The sequence below is a fragment of the Ascaphus truei genome, unplaced genomic scaffold (assembly GCF_040206685.1).
Source record: "Ascaphus truei isolate aAscTru1 unplaced genomic scaffold, aAscTru1.hap1 HAP1_SCAFFOLD_3367, whole genome shotgun sequence".
Taxonomy (NCBI): Eukaryota; Metazoa; Chordata; class Amphibia; order Anura; family Ascaphidae; genus Ascaphus; species Ascaphus truei.
In genome coordinates, this window is record NW_027456363.1 from 6389 (window position 1) to 20862 (window position 14474).

At 44.0% G+C, this 14474-nt stretch overlaps 1 protein-coding gene and 1 long non-coding RNA gene across 12 annotated transcripts; both read left to right on the plus strand.

Annotated features, from left to right (window-relative positions):
* Window positions 1-1017: 1017 nt before the first annotated feature.
* On the plus strand, window positions 1018-4369 carry LOC142483567 (uncharacterized). Its single transcript, XR_012797385.1, has 3 exons — window positions 1018-1789; window positions 2667-2750; window positions 3454-4369. It is a non-coding gene; the product is annotated as an uncharacterized LOC142483567 (long non-coding RNA).
* A 3190-nt stretch (window positions 4370-7559) lies between these two features.
* Window positions 7560-13722, plus strand: LOC142483566 (kinetochore protein Spc25-like). Of its 11 annotated transcripts, none has more exons than XM_075583589.1 (6): window positions 7646-7693; window positions 8229-8266; window positions 9779-9930; window positions 12418-12483; window positions 13328-13474; window positions 13553-13722. In XM_075583589.1, exons 3-6 carry the CDS (start codon window positions 9786-9788, stop codon window positions 13705-13707), a joined length of 513 nt encoding a protein of 170 aa, XP_075439704.1. In that variant the 5' UTR covers window positions 7646-7693; window positions 8229-8266; window positions 9779-9785; the 3' UTR covers window positions 13708-13722. The 11 variants fall into 11 exon arrangements, with proteins under 11 accessions (XP_075439702.1, XP_075439704.1, XP_075439705.1 ...); XM_075583590.1 differs by lacking the exon at window positions 8229-8266 and adding an exon at window positions 9552-9643 and having other exon boundaries at window positions 7675-7693; XM_075583591.1 differs by lacking the exon at window positions 7646-7693 and adding an exon at window positions 7700-7799.
* The last annotated feature ends 752 nt before the right edge of the window (window positions 13723-14474 follow it).

Genomic DNA, 14474 nt, shown 5'->3' on the forward strand with positions numbered 1-14474 from the left:
GTTAAATTCTGTATTTAATATGATAATTACATTGTTTCCTCTGCCTGAAATATTAATGTCACATTGCTAAAGCATGCAGTGTTGTTTTTTTTTACATTTTATTTCCAGTTTTCAAATGGGATACAGAAAAACAAGACCGGGGCTATAGGGGTACATAAACATATGAAAATACAGTAAGGAACTTGCATTCTGCTTTTTGTACGTAGTGTGATGGAGTAAATCATAATCCAGATATTAACATGATTAAATAAAATGGGGGGGGGGGGGGGGAGATTTAGCAGTTATTTATTTTTATATATATTTATTTTTATATACATACACACACTTTATTGAGAAATTCTGTGGAACCCCAACCCTCTCTAATAGCGTGTCTGAGATCAGATGCATTGTAAGGAACCCCAACCCTCTCTAATAGCGCGTCTGAGATCAGATGCATTGTAAGGAACCCCAACCCTCTCTAATAGCGCGTCTGAGATCAGATGCATTGTAAGGAACCCCAACCCTCTCTAATAGCGCGTCTGAGATCAGATGCATTGTAAGGATCCCCAACCCTCTCTAATAGCGCATCTGAGATCAGATGCATTGTAAAGTCTTCTGTATTTAGTACAATTTTCAATTTACCTAAAAATTGGAGAGAACCCTTTTAGGGATGCTCGGGGAACACAAGGGCTCATAGGAACCCCGGTATGAAAACACTGCTTTAGCATTTCTGTATATAAACTTACCTTTGAACTAATTGTTCAAAGGAGGTCGAAATTGGAGTTTGATTTTTATTCGCTTATGTATCCTGTGTCTGTCTGTCTCACACACACGCTACGATTAATGCTAAAACACATACGTTAGATTTGGATGTCCTGGACTCAATTATGTTGCAATTAAATAATTGTGACTATAAATTAGGCAGTAAGGGCTGGCATTGGAAATATTGGTTCATAATCAGGGCTTGGCCGAGAGCATCATGTGACCTCTAGCCTATCACGAATAATACAAGCAGCCAATAGCAAAGGTGGGTGTTGGAAAGAGCTTGCTGCCAGGAACCCGGAAGTGAGACCATGTGCAGCCATGTTAGTGAGGGAGAAGCAAGGTGAGTGAATCCAATGCCATCCTCGGCGGTGGGCAGGATGTGCCAGCGCTGGGGCTGAACACATCACCCAGGAGACTGCTTAATGCCAGCCTGGGCATGCTCTGCATATATTGTGTTAAACTACTACTTTATTTCTGAATGTAACGTGGTGTCTGTGTGTTCGCACACCCTGTGCAGTAACATTAATGTGTTGCCAGGTGGTCGTTCAGCACGAAGTGGGGACTTCTGTGGCAGTAAAGAGGTTAATGTGTCATCTCTAAAACCTAGATTTTTAATCCCATAAATGTATGTGTGTCACTTTTTCATAAGGTGGGTGGGGAGATTATCTGGATAATTCAGATATCCTATTGTAGTAATCCAGTAAATAGAAGGGTTTCCTATCAGAGGATCACACTGCTTTACTCTATAATAAAAATAATATAATGTTACTCATTATACACTAACGCGTTTGATTCCTCGTTATAAAGCACATGGCAGCATTGGATATTGAGTTGGAGTGTGCACTTTACCTATGGCACAGAATGTCATCATTAACCCCTTGCTGTCAGAGGAGCAGCAACTCCTGTATTCGTGTGTGTGTGTGTGTCCCCTTCCTCCTGCAGAATGTTCAATTGAAACCATCCAAAAAAAGTCACGAAAAGCTCATCTTGACCTCCGTTGCTGTGCAGGTTTTCAGCAGATCATGGCCCCGGAATAAAACCTCCGGTAAGTAAATCTATGGGTAACTGACCAATGTAACTGCTTCTAGTTCTGAGATTTTGGTCAATGTATCCACTCCCCGCTTGGAGAGGAGATTACTATGCTGCATGTTGGTATGTACAGTATTTGTTTGTCAACACTTGGCACATAAAGACATCTATGACTTCACCAGACGTTATTATGCAGAAAGGGTTCTGACTTCCCTAGTTTTTTGCTACTGGGCCTGAAGTGTTGCCTTCTGATTTCTAAATACCCAACTTTTACAGTGCATTAATACAGGCCCCAAATAATGTTACTTTTACAGGTTTTGTTTTTTATTCTGTCCAATAAATGTAATCTGTTGGATATGAGATCCTCCCACAAAGGCGTGCTTGCAATACCAGTGTGCTGGCACGTAAGAACTGGAGGTACAGAAATGAGAACAGAGTCCTCTGTGGTGTACTTCTCCGAACTGAGATGTGCCTCTGTGTCTGTGTTCTTACAGGGCCTAGAAACTGTCCTTCATAATGTTCATACTTAAACCAGGAAATGCAGCAATGACCTGTCTTGTTGGTGATTTATTTGGGATATACAGGCCTGCGGGTTTAATTCCAGTAACCATCACCGGGGGATTAGGCAGCCAATATTATATAGCAAGTCACATGAATATTCTGCCCAAATTCTTTGTTCTGCTATTTGCAGAGACAAACTTGCAACAAAGAAAAGGGGGGGGGGCAACCATTCTCAAACTGAATGTGAATTTATTGAAAAGCGGAAAGTTAATGTCTGTGTCTTTTTTACGACACTGCGCCGGCTTTTGTATAGATAGTGCTGTCTTGCTATATGAAATACACATGGTCTCATTCACAAATCCATGGTATCTGTACTTATCCCTTAAACACAGGTCCGTTGCAAATTGCCATATGGGGGTATACTTGAGACGTGACACATTGCTGATCAGTGACGTCGGAAGATGTCTGGAACACTGGTAATATTTTCTGTAGAACAACCTGTTCACCATTGTCAACAGTACCTTGAAAAGCATTCCCTTTGCAAGAGGATAAAGCATGCACCATTACTTGCAGTATTAAGCGCTGTTTTCCCCTTGTTATGAAGTTGTAAATGTGGTTTCTAATATTGCTAATCAGAATTTTCCATTAGACTCAAAATATAATAAGCAGCACCTACTTTTTGTGATAAATTGGCTTCATTGTGGCCTTCTGAAGAGCTTCTCCTCTTCCCCAACACACAGATTGTTTTTATTACCTAGTAGGCAATTGTCACTAGATCTTTACCTACCCTCCCACAAAGGCGTACTTGTATGTCTCAGTCTGCAGGTACGTAAGAACCGGAGGCAAAGCACAGAGACTGATGATCCTTAGCACGGACTTCTCACGTGACTAGACTGTGTGCATCATCTTTCTTACATCTTTTGCTGGTATTCTCAGATGGCCATTCTGTGTCCTTTAAAGATACAATGATTCCTCACTTTGTTCAAAACGGCACACCACATTTATTTATTTATTTTTTAATCCAATTAGTAATGGTTTCATTTATTTTATTGCTGAAGGGTTAATTGATAAACAATATCTAGGTAACGTGACCGTGTTGTGTTATTTCAGTGCGGTGCTTTGTGTTCACTTCAGATGATTTTTCTTTTTAACATCATTATTCCTTGTTTTCTTTCGCAGCTGTTGAAGACTTCAACAAACCCTCGGCGGCATTTCCATGATGGGACAAATTCTGTACGGTGCATATTGTTATAATGTGCACGCTTGTTTATTTTATTTGTGTTAATCTCTAGTCCGTCAGTCCAATCCGTGACAAACTGAGCTGGACCTGGCGAGCTCCCGATCTATTTGGCATACACGAACGCCAACAAAGCAGATTTTTTTTTAAATGCCTTATATTTAAGTAATTCGTTTTAGATTGATCAACAAAAAGTCAGAGAGGAGAGACCATGCTCAGGAATTGGATTACAAAATAAACTGCTAATCGATTTTATGAAGGTTTTTATGGACGACAGGAGGAACGAAGGGATGGGGTTACAGAAATGGCAGGATGGGGTAGAGGAGAGATGAGTGAGGTGGTTATTCTTTAAACTGATAGTGCAGATTAGGGTACTATCCCAACACAAACTCCTAATTGAGGTCATCGGGTTGGTACCACAGGTTAATAATAATCCCTCAATGTCCCCAAACGAGCGAGCCAAGAGAATAAGTGTGGAGCTTCTTGGCATTTAGGCTCATGTACAACAAAAGGTGGGTTTTAAAGGACAGTGGAGGCCCTTCTTGTGAAGGGATTTACAGCCTTGGTTCCAAAAGAATGTTTGTGTTCTCTACTAATGTATATTCCATCCACCATGGGCCGCAGACTTGTTGACCGTGAATTGGCAAGTGTAATGTTATACTTCCCATGAGTTAATGAAAGCCGGCATCGTTGCTGCCTTAGCACTTATTTTCCCCATGGGAACTGCTGTCTCAAACCCATGCCAGTCTGAGTTGGTTCCAGGTAATTCAGTCGCTGCGCCCACAAAGATCAGGACATTAGAGCATTTTTTTCCCCCTAATTTATTTTGCACTGTACCAATAAATTTTTATAAAGGACTATGATGGGTCTGTTTTTCTTTTTGTCCCATATAACATATTTGGACATTTTTTAGATCTACTTTGTAAATGTACAGTGCATACGTATGAGAGGACTCATTCGGACGACGCTACCCCGGGCAGTGCTGCAGAATGGTGTGAGACGCACTCCAAAATCAACGGTTACTGATTATCAATGCATTTTATATGTAGGGTGCACAGTTTTCATAAAGGGCAATCTGCCATTCCCTACACAAACCTGCATACCACCATAAATGACAATAAGCACACCCACTCAAGCGCACAATCACCCGTTTTTAGTAATAATTATTGCATGTTCTTGTATAGTGCTGCTAGTTTTACGTAGCGCTTTATAGAGAATTTTTTCAGGCGCAGTCCCTGCCCCGTGGAGCTTACAATCTGTTTGTCGTGCCTGAGGCACAGGGAAATAGTGACTTGCCCAAGGTCACAAGGAGCCGACACTGGAAATTGAACCAGGTTACCCTCCTTCAAAGTGCCTTCCTTCCTCACATTATAGGGAATATGGTTTATAGTTCAAGAATTGACCGAGCTCCGAGCCATCCTTTTTTATCAGCTGTTGGGTCTAACTGCAGCGACCAAGTGCTCAACGATTACCGGTTTATTCACTTAACCCTTACTACAAGCAAAATGCTCAGTCTGCTGCAGTCCTGTCTTCGCACGAGAATGCCAGTGTCCTGAAATCTGATGTTCTTGAGGGAGCTCTAAGCACAAAATATAAATATATATAATTAATTTCCAGTGAGTGACACTTTGCCTGGTGTTGGAAGTCAGTGCTGGTGTATTGAGTTCCCCACATACATCCTTTTTGGCACGCTTACCTTGCCCCGCATTCATCCAACAGGAAGCTGCTGAAACATCACCAGTTGCAGCTTCCTGTTTGCCTGAGCTTTGGTGGACAATTCCTTTCCCCGGGATGGGGGAACAGCCACTAATAATTGCTCAGGCGGAGCTAAAATTAGCGCCGTTTTAATACTGGAGAGAAAAAGAATACATTTACAAAAATAAACGCCGCAGGGATTGCTACTTTATATTGTGTAACTTTCTTATTCTAAATTAGGCATTTCTTATTTATTTAAACCCTTTGGAGATGAAGAGTGCAGAATCTCCACTTGTGCTGGACTTGCTGTTAAGCAGTGACAATGTGACTTTGTATTGCACATTGTGTTCTTCTTGGGTATTAGTAACAATGCCAGGGGCGGCCAACTCCAGTCCTCAAGGACTACCAACAGGTCAGGTTTTCAGGATATCCCTGCTTCAGCACAGGTGGCTGTCGGTGGAGCCACCTGTGCTGAAGCCAGGATATTCTGAAAACCTGACCTGTTGGTTCTTGAGAACTGGTACTGGCCATCCTTGCTCTATACTTTGATATTGTATTGATAAAAGAGATTACACTTGAGCACACGCTAACATTGCCGGGATACAAACATACTTGGTAGTTCAGTGGTAATAGTCCTGTCTTGGAAGCATGTGTACCCGTTATCGGCTCCTCGTGACCTTGAGCAAGTCGCTCTACAGGTTAGGTACTCCTTGTACCTGCAGTATTGTATGTACAGTGCTGTGTACACTCAGTGCTACGTAAAAAAGTATGTTATCTTCTGCTAATACACAGCGGTGTAAACTAGGTGAGGGGAAAGTATTTGGGGCGATGTACATTTCTTATCATGGTCTCCAGGGGAGGAAGAGGTCGGAGAAATTTCTGCAAACTCCAGTTTCCATTGTTTTATAAAAGTTGCGGGTTTTTTCTCTGCTGGTTAAACTCCGACTCGTGTCCTTGTTTCTGGAACGTGTTCTGCAGATCCGGCATAAAACCGGCTGCTCTTTTTTTTTCAAGTCATTTGTGAACGGACAAAATGATTTAAAGTTGCAGTCTGTGCACTGATTACCACTGGCTGAGCCACCTGTGCTGAAGCAGGGATATCCGGAAAGCCTCACCTGTTGGTGACCTTTGGGTGCTGGAGTTGCCAACCGTGGCTTAGTGCATGACATCAGTATTCTGATCTGTAATACATCACATAATCCTCTCATGACCTCATACACATTCATCGAATTGTTTGCAGAACTTCCGTGGTACAATACTCAGTGTCGCCATATCAATGTAATTGATACAGCAGGTATCCCTTAACCCTTGGAGTGTCTCACAATGCAGTTACGTTATGGGGCCGGGGTGCCTTGACTTTGGAGAGATCATGTTCTGCGGAGCGCAGGATGCGATTTGCTATAGTGGATAACTCCGTTTGCGTCATTAGTGTCACAGGACCTGTGGCACTCTGCCCTCCTGGGCATTTAAAAGTTTAAAGGTGCAATCACTCCTAGGGCCAAGTGAACTAATCCCATTGACGTGTTTAAGGGTTTGCATCTGGGTGATTTGATACCTTGTTTTACCCAAATCTGACACCTATAAGTATTTCTAATTTATTTTTTAAAGTTACTCTTGGGAGGGGTGTGATTTTGTGATGTGAGCGGGCGCTTGTACAGACAGTCCCCGCTCCCCTTATCTCTGTATCCCTGATAAGGAGTGTGTGATAACAAACACTTCCCCACTCAGAGGCCCCAAAAAATGAACTTGTAACTAATAAGATAAGAAAGCAGTCAAACTCTTGTTATTATTATTATAGCATTGTTAGATAAATTCCAATAAGCCAGTGCGCGCACTGTGAGAAGTATAAGGGTGTAAGGCTTGGTACATTGGATTGCACCTTTGATGTGGGTGTCCCTATGTTAGGGAACAGAAGCCATCAGCATATAACACGTCACTGAGAGGGATCCAAGGCCTGGGCTGTGTAAGCCTTGAGAGGGATCCCAGGCCTGGGCTGTGTAAGCCCTGTGACCCTGAGAGGGATCCCAGGCCTGGGCTGTGTAAGCCCTGTGACCCCGAGAGGGATCCTGGGCTGTGTAAGCCCTGAGAGGGATCCCAGACCTGGGCTGTGTAAGCCCTGTGACCCTGAGAGGGATCCTGGGCTGTGTAAGCCCTGAGAGGGATCCCAGACCTGGGCTGTGTAAGCCCTGTGACCCCGAGAAGGATCCCGGGCTTGGGCTGTGTAAGTATGTTTCGCTATTCTCAGAGTTAAATGCAGCCCCAGTGCAGGAATGAGCAGTGTGTCTGAAGGCAGAAGGTGCAGTTAACATGGCAGTGATCAGGAGGGAGGGAGAACATGCATGTGCTGGCAGCCCATAACCAACATGGCCGCCCAACCACGATCTGTGCGGAATGTAGATCCGCTCTCGATTGCACGGCCTGGAATCGTACGTCAGAGCGCGAGCGGCAAAGTTCAAAATCTGTAGCAGGCAACGGCCGCGGGAAGCGGTGAGTGACGCAGGGAGGAGGCCGTGCGGGGAGTGTGACGCAGGGAGGAGGCCGTGCGGGGAGTGTGACGCAGAGAGGAGGCCGCGGGAAGCAGAGAGGGCCGCCGGTACGGGGGGAGTGACGTGAGGAGGCCGTGCGGGGAGTGACGCAGTGAGGAGGCCGTGCGTGGAATGTGACGCAGGGAGGAGGCCGTGCGGGGAGTGTGACGCAGGGAGGAGGCCGCGGGAACCAGAGAGGGCCGCAGGTACGGGGGGAGTGACGTGAGGAGGCCGTGCGGGGGAGTGACGCAGTGAGGAGGCCATGCGGAGGGAGTGACGCAGTGAGGAGGCCGTGCGGGGGGAGTGACGCAGGGAGGAGGCCATGCGGGGGGAGTGACGCAGGGAGGAGGCCATGCGGGACGGTGACGCAGGGAGGAGGCCGTGCGGGGAGAGTGACGCAGGGAGTGGGGGAGTGACGAGTGAGGCGGCAGTATGGGGAGAGTGACGCAGGGAGGAGACTACAAATAAAACTTGTATTTTGTCTGTGAACCCTTTAGCTGCCAGATGGGGTAAGCAGACTGTGTAACATCTTAGGGTAAGTCCCCAGTGGCCGCTGCAACGCATGCTGCAGCGTGCGCACCGCACAGCACTCTATGGGGCAGGCCGCAGTGGGCGTGTGTGCGCAAAGCGCTGACAGGGAAGACAAGAATTTTCTCGTCACGTGCTTGGCGGGCAGCCAACAGAAGGGCAGACATGCCCTGCCATGGCCGCGCCCCCCCTGCGCATCCCACAGCTCACCTACAGACCGCAGATCACGGCTGTAATCTGTGCGCGCGCAGCAGAGCACACAGGGGCCATAGCTTTAAGGGTCGCATATAAAGTGTCTGTGGAGTTAATATTGCCGTTGGTATTGGAGGGGAGAAATACAAGAAGAACTGCACTCAGCACTTCAACAACCACCCTGCAACTGTAAGAACTTGACTTTCTAAATCAGTGATTTTCCAGCGGGGTTCCACGAGCATCCGCGACCACCATGGGGGAGAGCTGGGGCCCGGCGGCGCACCACATAGCAGTGACCCGGTGGCTCCCGAGCGCAGCAGCAGCCGCCAGGTCACTGCTATCCTTCCTCTCCCTGCTCTGGTCGACGTCGGAAGTCGTGTCAACTTCTGGCTGACAGGAGGGAGAGGAACGATCAGGTAAGAGCGTGCGTGTGTAATAATATATAACACATTCCTGTGTGTCCCTTAATACAGTATATCTGTACATATTATCAGGCATAGTTATCAGATATTTATCTAAGATAACCAATCCTAGGTAATAGAGCAGGAAACTAGATAGGGAAAAAAATCAAAGCACCAAGAAACATATGGTGTGGGACTTGCAATGTATGAAAGGAAAAAACCTGGGCACTGCGGATTTCTGCATAGAAAATTTATTAGCCAATAGTTGACGTTTCGGCCACAAAGGCCTTTCTCAAAAGCAAGAGGCATTGAGGCCGAAACGTCAACTATTGGCTAATAAATTACAGAGAAGAGCCACAAACTTTCCAATGGTTTGCCCTTAATATTTTGGTGGGCAGCTTTAATACATTTAAAGTAAAATGTGTGTGTGTGTGTGTGTGTGTGTGTGTGTGTGTGTGTATATGCATATGTATTAGTATTAAATAATAGTTACTGTGTTTTTTATTCACCACTTAATGCGATTTTAATGAGTTTTAAAGTACCCTGTGATTTCTATAGCAGATTTAGCCACCTCCCAAGCAGTGCAAGATATTTGCAACACTTCCCTATTTGTAATCATTTGTTGTCAATGTTCCCAGGTGTTTGAGCTGTAAACTGTAACAATAGATAATGTTACCTTAATATAACGATTCATTGTAGCTGCTGAGTTACACTAACTGAAGCAGCCATTATGTTAGGCACACAATCAGCATTTTGACAGATTTATAACAGGAGCACCAAACGATTGCCAGGTAAGAATGTAGAATTATACATGTTCACGTGCTTTACATATACAAATAAGAAAAGAACGTTGGAAAGTAGTATCGCTGCTTTCAATACTTTGTGACCGGTTTCCATTGTGATTGCTGAGTGATCTTGTTTTGCAGTATCGCAATGTCCAGTTTAAAGGATGATGAGCAGGGCATATATCTGCTTATGGAGAAGTTCCGTACCAGTTTTATTAATAACAGTGAGGATTACACCAATCAGACTACAGGTCTGAAGGATTCTTCCAAGACGACCTTAAAAACATTAACGGGTAAGGACGTATTTCTGTCTGTGCCCCGCAGCAAGTTGCTAAGTCCTTTTCTGCCGCCAGATACTGGCACTGTGTGTCTAATCACCTGTGACTCGAAGGTTTGAGTAGGTCTCTATCTAACAGCGCTGGCCAGTCCTCCAGAGCTACCAACAGGTCGGGTTTTCAGGATATCCCTGCTTCAGCACAGGTTGCTCACTCTTTGAAAACATGCCCTGTTGGTAGCTCTGGAGGACTGGAGTTGTGCACCCCTGATCTAGCGCACAGTGTACGCTCCCCGGTAAATTAGGTTTTTATTTATTTTTGGAACAGGTAGAAAAAATGGCAGTGCACTGCCAGAAGGAACAGGAGGAGGCTCACGGTTTGCAAAAGTTATTTATTACATAAAAAAGATGGACCAAATGTCCCCCCTAAGCCACAGCACAGGTCCACCAACGCGTTTGGGGCAGTATGCCCTTTCTCAAGGTGAACATAACGCTATAAGAAGCCGAGATTTATACCCTGGTCGGGTGACGTCACGGACAGTCTAACCAATCGGCTGGTATCTCCTCATAGACGGATCCTGATTGGATAACAGGATCGCGTCATATCAACCAACTTTATTGAAACGGACACATCCCTCCCTTTAATGCAAGGGACATGAGCTTAAGGATGATGCCCTCCGATTGGTGCACTAAACCCTAGAACAAGTACAACTTTATTAAATGTAACATTAACAACTTATCTAATAGAAAACGTCCGTGACGTCAGAAAAACGGCTTCCTCCCCTAGTGCAAAAAAAGCATAATAAACAAAAACGTTTTTCAAGAGAAAAATAATAATGATAAATAATATACAGAAAAAAGAAAAACAATGATTAAGATTAAAAAGTGCTATTAATCAGATGTTTAGAAAAGATATATTAACTCCCAAAAGGAAGATATTACCATAAAAAACAGAACATTTAGAAAATAGCACATTTGCACAACACATACAAGGCAAAGAAGGCAAAAAGAGCATTTTGATATAAACTTTTCTCCTTCACAACACCTGAGCACACAAACCAACAATTGACCATGAATATAGAAAAAGGAAACCATAATTCAATGTATCAATTATAAATGGCTCCAGGTATAATTATGTGCAGACCAAGGTTGTCTAAAGAAGAAAAATAAGAACATTACATTTCGATCAGTGATAAAGGTAGGCTAAATGTGATACAAAGATCTCAAATTTCTTAAACATATACTGATTCCAAAATATATCTCATAACATGAATGAAACCAACTAAAACATTTATATAATATTAAACCAATTATTAAGTACAAAATAAGAATTTCTTATTTTGTACTTAATAATTGGTTTAATATTATATAAATCTTGATACATTGAATTAAGGTTTCCTTTTTCTATATTCATGGTCAATTGTTGGTTTGTGTGCTCAGGTGTTGTGAAGGAGAAAAGTTTATATCAAAATGCTCTTTTTGCCTTCTGTGCCTTGTATGTGTTGTGTTGTGCAAATGTGCTATTTTCAAAATGTTCTGTTTTTTATGGTAATACCTTCCTTTTGGGAGTTAATATATTTTTTCTAAACATCTGATTAATAGCACTTTTTAATCTTAATCCTTGTTTTTCTTTTTTCTATATATTATTTATCATTATTATTTATTATTATTATTTTTCTCTTTTGAAAAACGTTTTTGTTTGTTATGCTTTTTTTGCACAAGGGGAGGAAGCCGTTTTTCTGACGTCACGGACGTTTTCTATTAGATAAGTTGTTAATGTTACATTTAATAAAGTTGTACTTGTTGTAGGGTTTAGTGCACCAATCAGAGGGCATCATCCTTAAGCTCATGTCCCTTGCATTGAAGGGAGGGATGTGTCAGTTTCAATAAAGTTGGTTGATATGACGCGATCCTGTTATCCAATCGGGATCCGTCTATGAGGAGATACCAGCCGATTGGTTGGACGGTCCGTGACGTCACCCGATAGCGCGATCGGCGCCAGGGTATAAATCTCGACTTCTTATAGCGTTATGTACACCTTGAGAAAGGGCATACTGCCCGAAACGCGTTGGTGGACCTGTGCTGTGGCTTAGGGGGGACATTTGGTCCATCTTTTTTATGTAATAAATAACTTTTGCTTTTGCAAACCGTGAGCCTCCTTCGGTTCCTTCTGGCAGTGCACTGCCATTTTTTCTACCTGTTCCTGCTGCTTACCTGGGAGATTGCACGCCTATCAATCATCTACTGTTGGATACTCCAGGAGAAATAAAAGTGAGTCTACTTTATGGGTCGCTGTACCCTGTTTTTCTCCTCTTATTATAATGGGACTTTTGTCTGTACTAATTATTGATGGTGCCGTTGGCATTAGGTACTAGTCCCCTAGCCCTATTAGGGCAACGTTATTGTACACTGAAAGGAGTTAATTCCAACTGCAGTTTATTACATTACAAGGACTTGTTTTTCTGATGCACTGGCATTCTATACACTTTTATTTATTTTTGCACAGACGCTTGGTCCAAGAAATACAGGGAAGGGGAAGTAATGATTGAGAAAGTCCTGGAGTTCAGAAACGGTTTGTCATTTTATCTTTCATAATAGTTTGGAAATGTTACCCAGCAGATTTTGGTTGTTCCTGTTGTAAGGCCTCGTGTTGAAGCACTGTATGAAATCAAATGTAAACCAATAAGTGTGTTGGAGCTGTTAACGGCTAACGGGGGTCTCCAAAGCTCGGTAACTGTGTTATTGCTGCTTTCAACCGTAACAAGCCTGCGCGTTACTATTCCGGATGTTAGTACTAATTATATGCAAAGCGCCAATCTCCGGAGCGCCGGTCTAAGTAACGCAGGGATTTAACGAGAAGTTAGTGAGGTCAGCACTAAGGTGGCGTTACTCCCACACAGACCCTGAGATAGGTCTATTACAGGCTCTGAAGTGTAAGGCCACAGGTAGGTATCATTTAACTATCATATTATTTGCGGGGCTCTTTTCCTCTCCTGTCGTCTCGTTTTACTTTGTGTTTAATTAATCTGTCTGCATGGGAGTAACACCTTTTGGTGAGACAGGCTGAACGCCCGGTTATGTGACGAGAACGCAAGGCAGTGCTAACTTCACATGGTGTTAAGCGTATGCTAATGAGATCACTAAAGATCGTTGGTTTTGCATATATTTACCTCTGTAGATACCCGTCAAACTGAGAAACTAACGAACATTACCCATTTAGGTTGCGTTAATAGGGCAGATTTAACCGAGCACTGTGGATCTCCCCCTATGTGTACTATCGATGTACCTGCAGCAATGCTTATACACACCACTCTGTAACATGGATATTTGGGGGAAGCATGTTGCCCTTTTTGAGATTCTGTAGTGTCTCTTATATTTTCTTACCAGTCAATTTCTCTGTATTCTCACCAATATAGAAATCAATTTGCAGAACAAACGTATAGAAGAAAAACAAGACGATATCTTACAAGAGCTTGCAAAACTAAAGGAAAATGAGGCGCAGGTGGCCGACCTGATTGAGTGCATCCGGGGGTTAAAGGAAGAAGTCAAACGGAAAAGTGACAGTAAGACGGTTTGCTTCATTCTGGTAATAAGTGACGTGATTTGTTACATGAGTAATATAATGCAAACTTCTATTTTAGTTGTTTTAGCTAACAAAAGGGCCAATAAAGACAGACTGACGGAGCTGCAGAAATCTGCAACTCTATTCAAGGAGCGCTTTGGACTAGAAATCCGAAAATTGCACGGTAAGCACTATTGGAAAATGTTGAATAAAATAAATGGAGGAATGGAATAATCTAGCATTCTGTAACCTGGGGGGCACTACTTTATTGGGGGGCGGGGGGGCGCGGTAGTTGGAGGCTCCGCGCTGAGCGCGTGGCCTCTGTAAATTTACTTACTGGCTTCAGTCCACACGGCGTAAAATGATGGCCGTTACCATGGAGACGTGGCGTCAAATGATGCCGCGGATCACGTGAAGTCACACCCCGCAGCATCATTTGACGCTTCATTGGAGGTAAGGGGGGGATGCGACTGAGGAGAGCAGGGGGGGGGGGAGGGAGGAGGTGCACAGCACAGGAAGTTTGTGCACCCCTGCAGTAACACATAAGGAGTTACCTTTTATCAACAAACTCACCTGTCCATAGCAGAGTAATACAGCACAATACACAAAGCGGCTTAGAATAGCAATCTCTTGTTGTTGACCTGGAGTAGCATAGTAATGTTGTAGTGTAGCACAGGGGAGCGCAAACTTTTAGTGCTGTGCCCCGTCTCTCGCGCCCCCCACCCCCCATATCTTCATCCGCGTCAGATGACGCTGCTTGGTCATGTAATGTCACGTGACCCGCAGCGTCATTTCACGAGTGTGGCGTCACATGGCGCTGATGCAGCGTTGCCATGGTTACATGTCACAGATGGCTGAATCCCGGTAAGTAAACAGTTGCAGAGGCCTCACGCGATCCCCCGGCATTTACTTTAAATGCCTGGGAGAAGAGCGTGGGGCCTCTGCAACTGCCCGTGCCCCCCACTTTGCGCTCCCCTGGTGTAGCACATTGTAAGTGTGTA

Coding starts and splice junctions, on each gene's coding strand:
- LOC142483566 (XM_075583584.1), top strand. CDS start 8,435: ATGGCCGCGCCCCCCCTGCGCATCCCACAGCTCACCTACAGACCGCAG. Junction 9,931..12,417: donor GACCTTAAAAACATTAACGG/GTAAGGACGTAT, acceptor ATTTTTGCACAG/ACGCTTGGTCCAAGAAATAC. Junction 13,475..13,552: donor AGTCAAACGGAAAAGTGACA/GTAAGACGGTTT, acceptor CTTCTATTTTAG/TTGTTTTAGCTAACAAAAGG.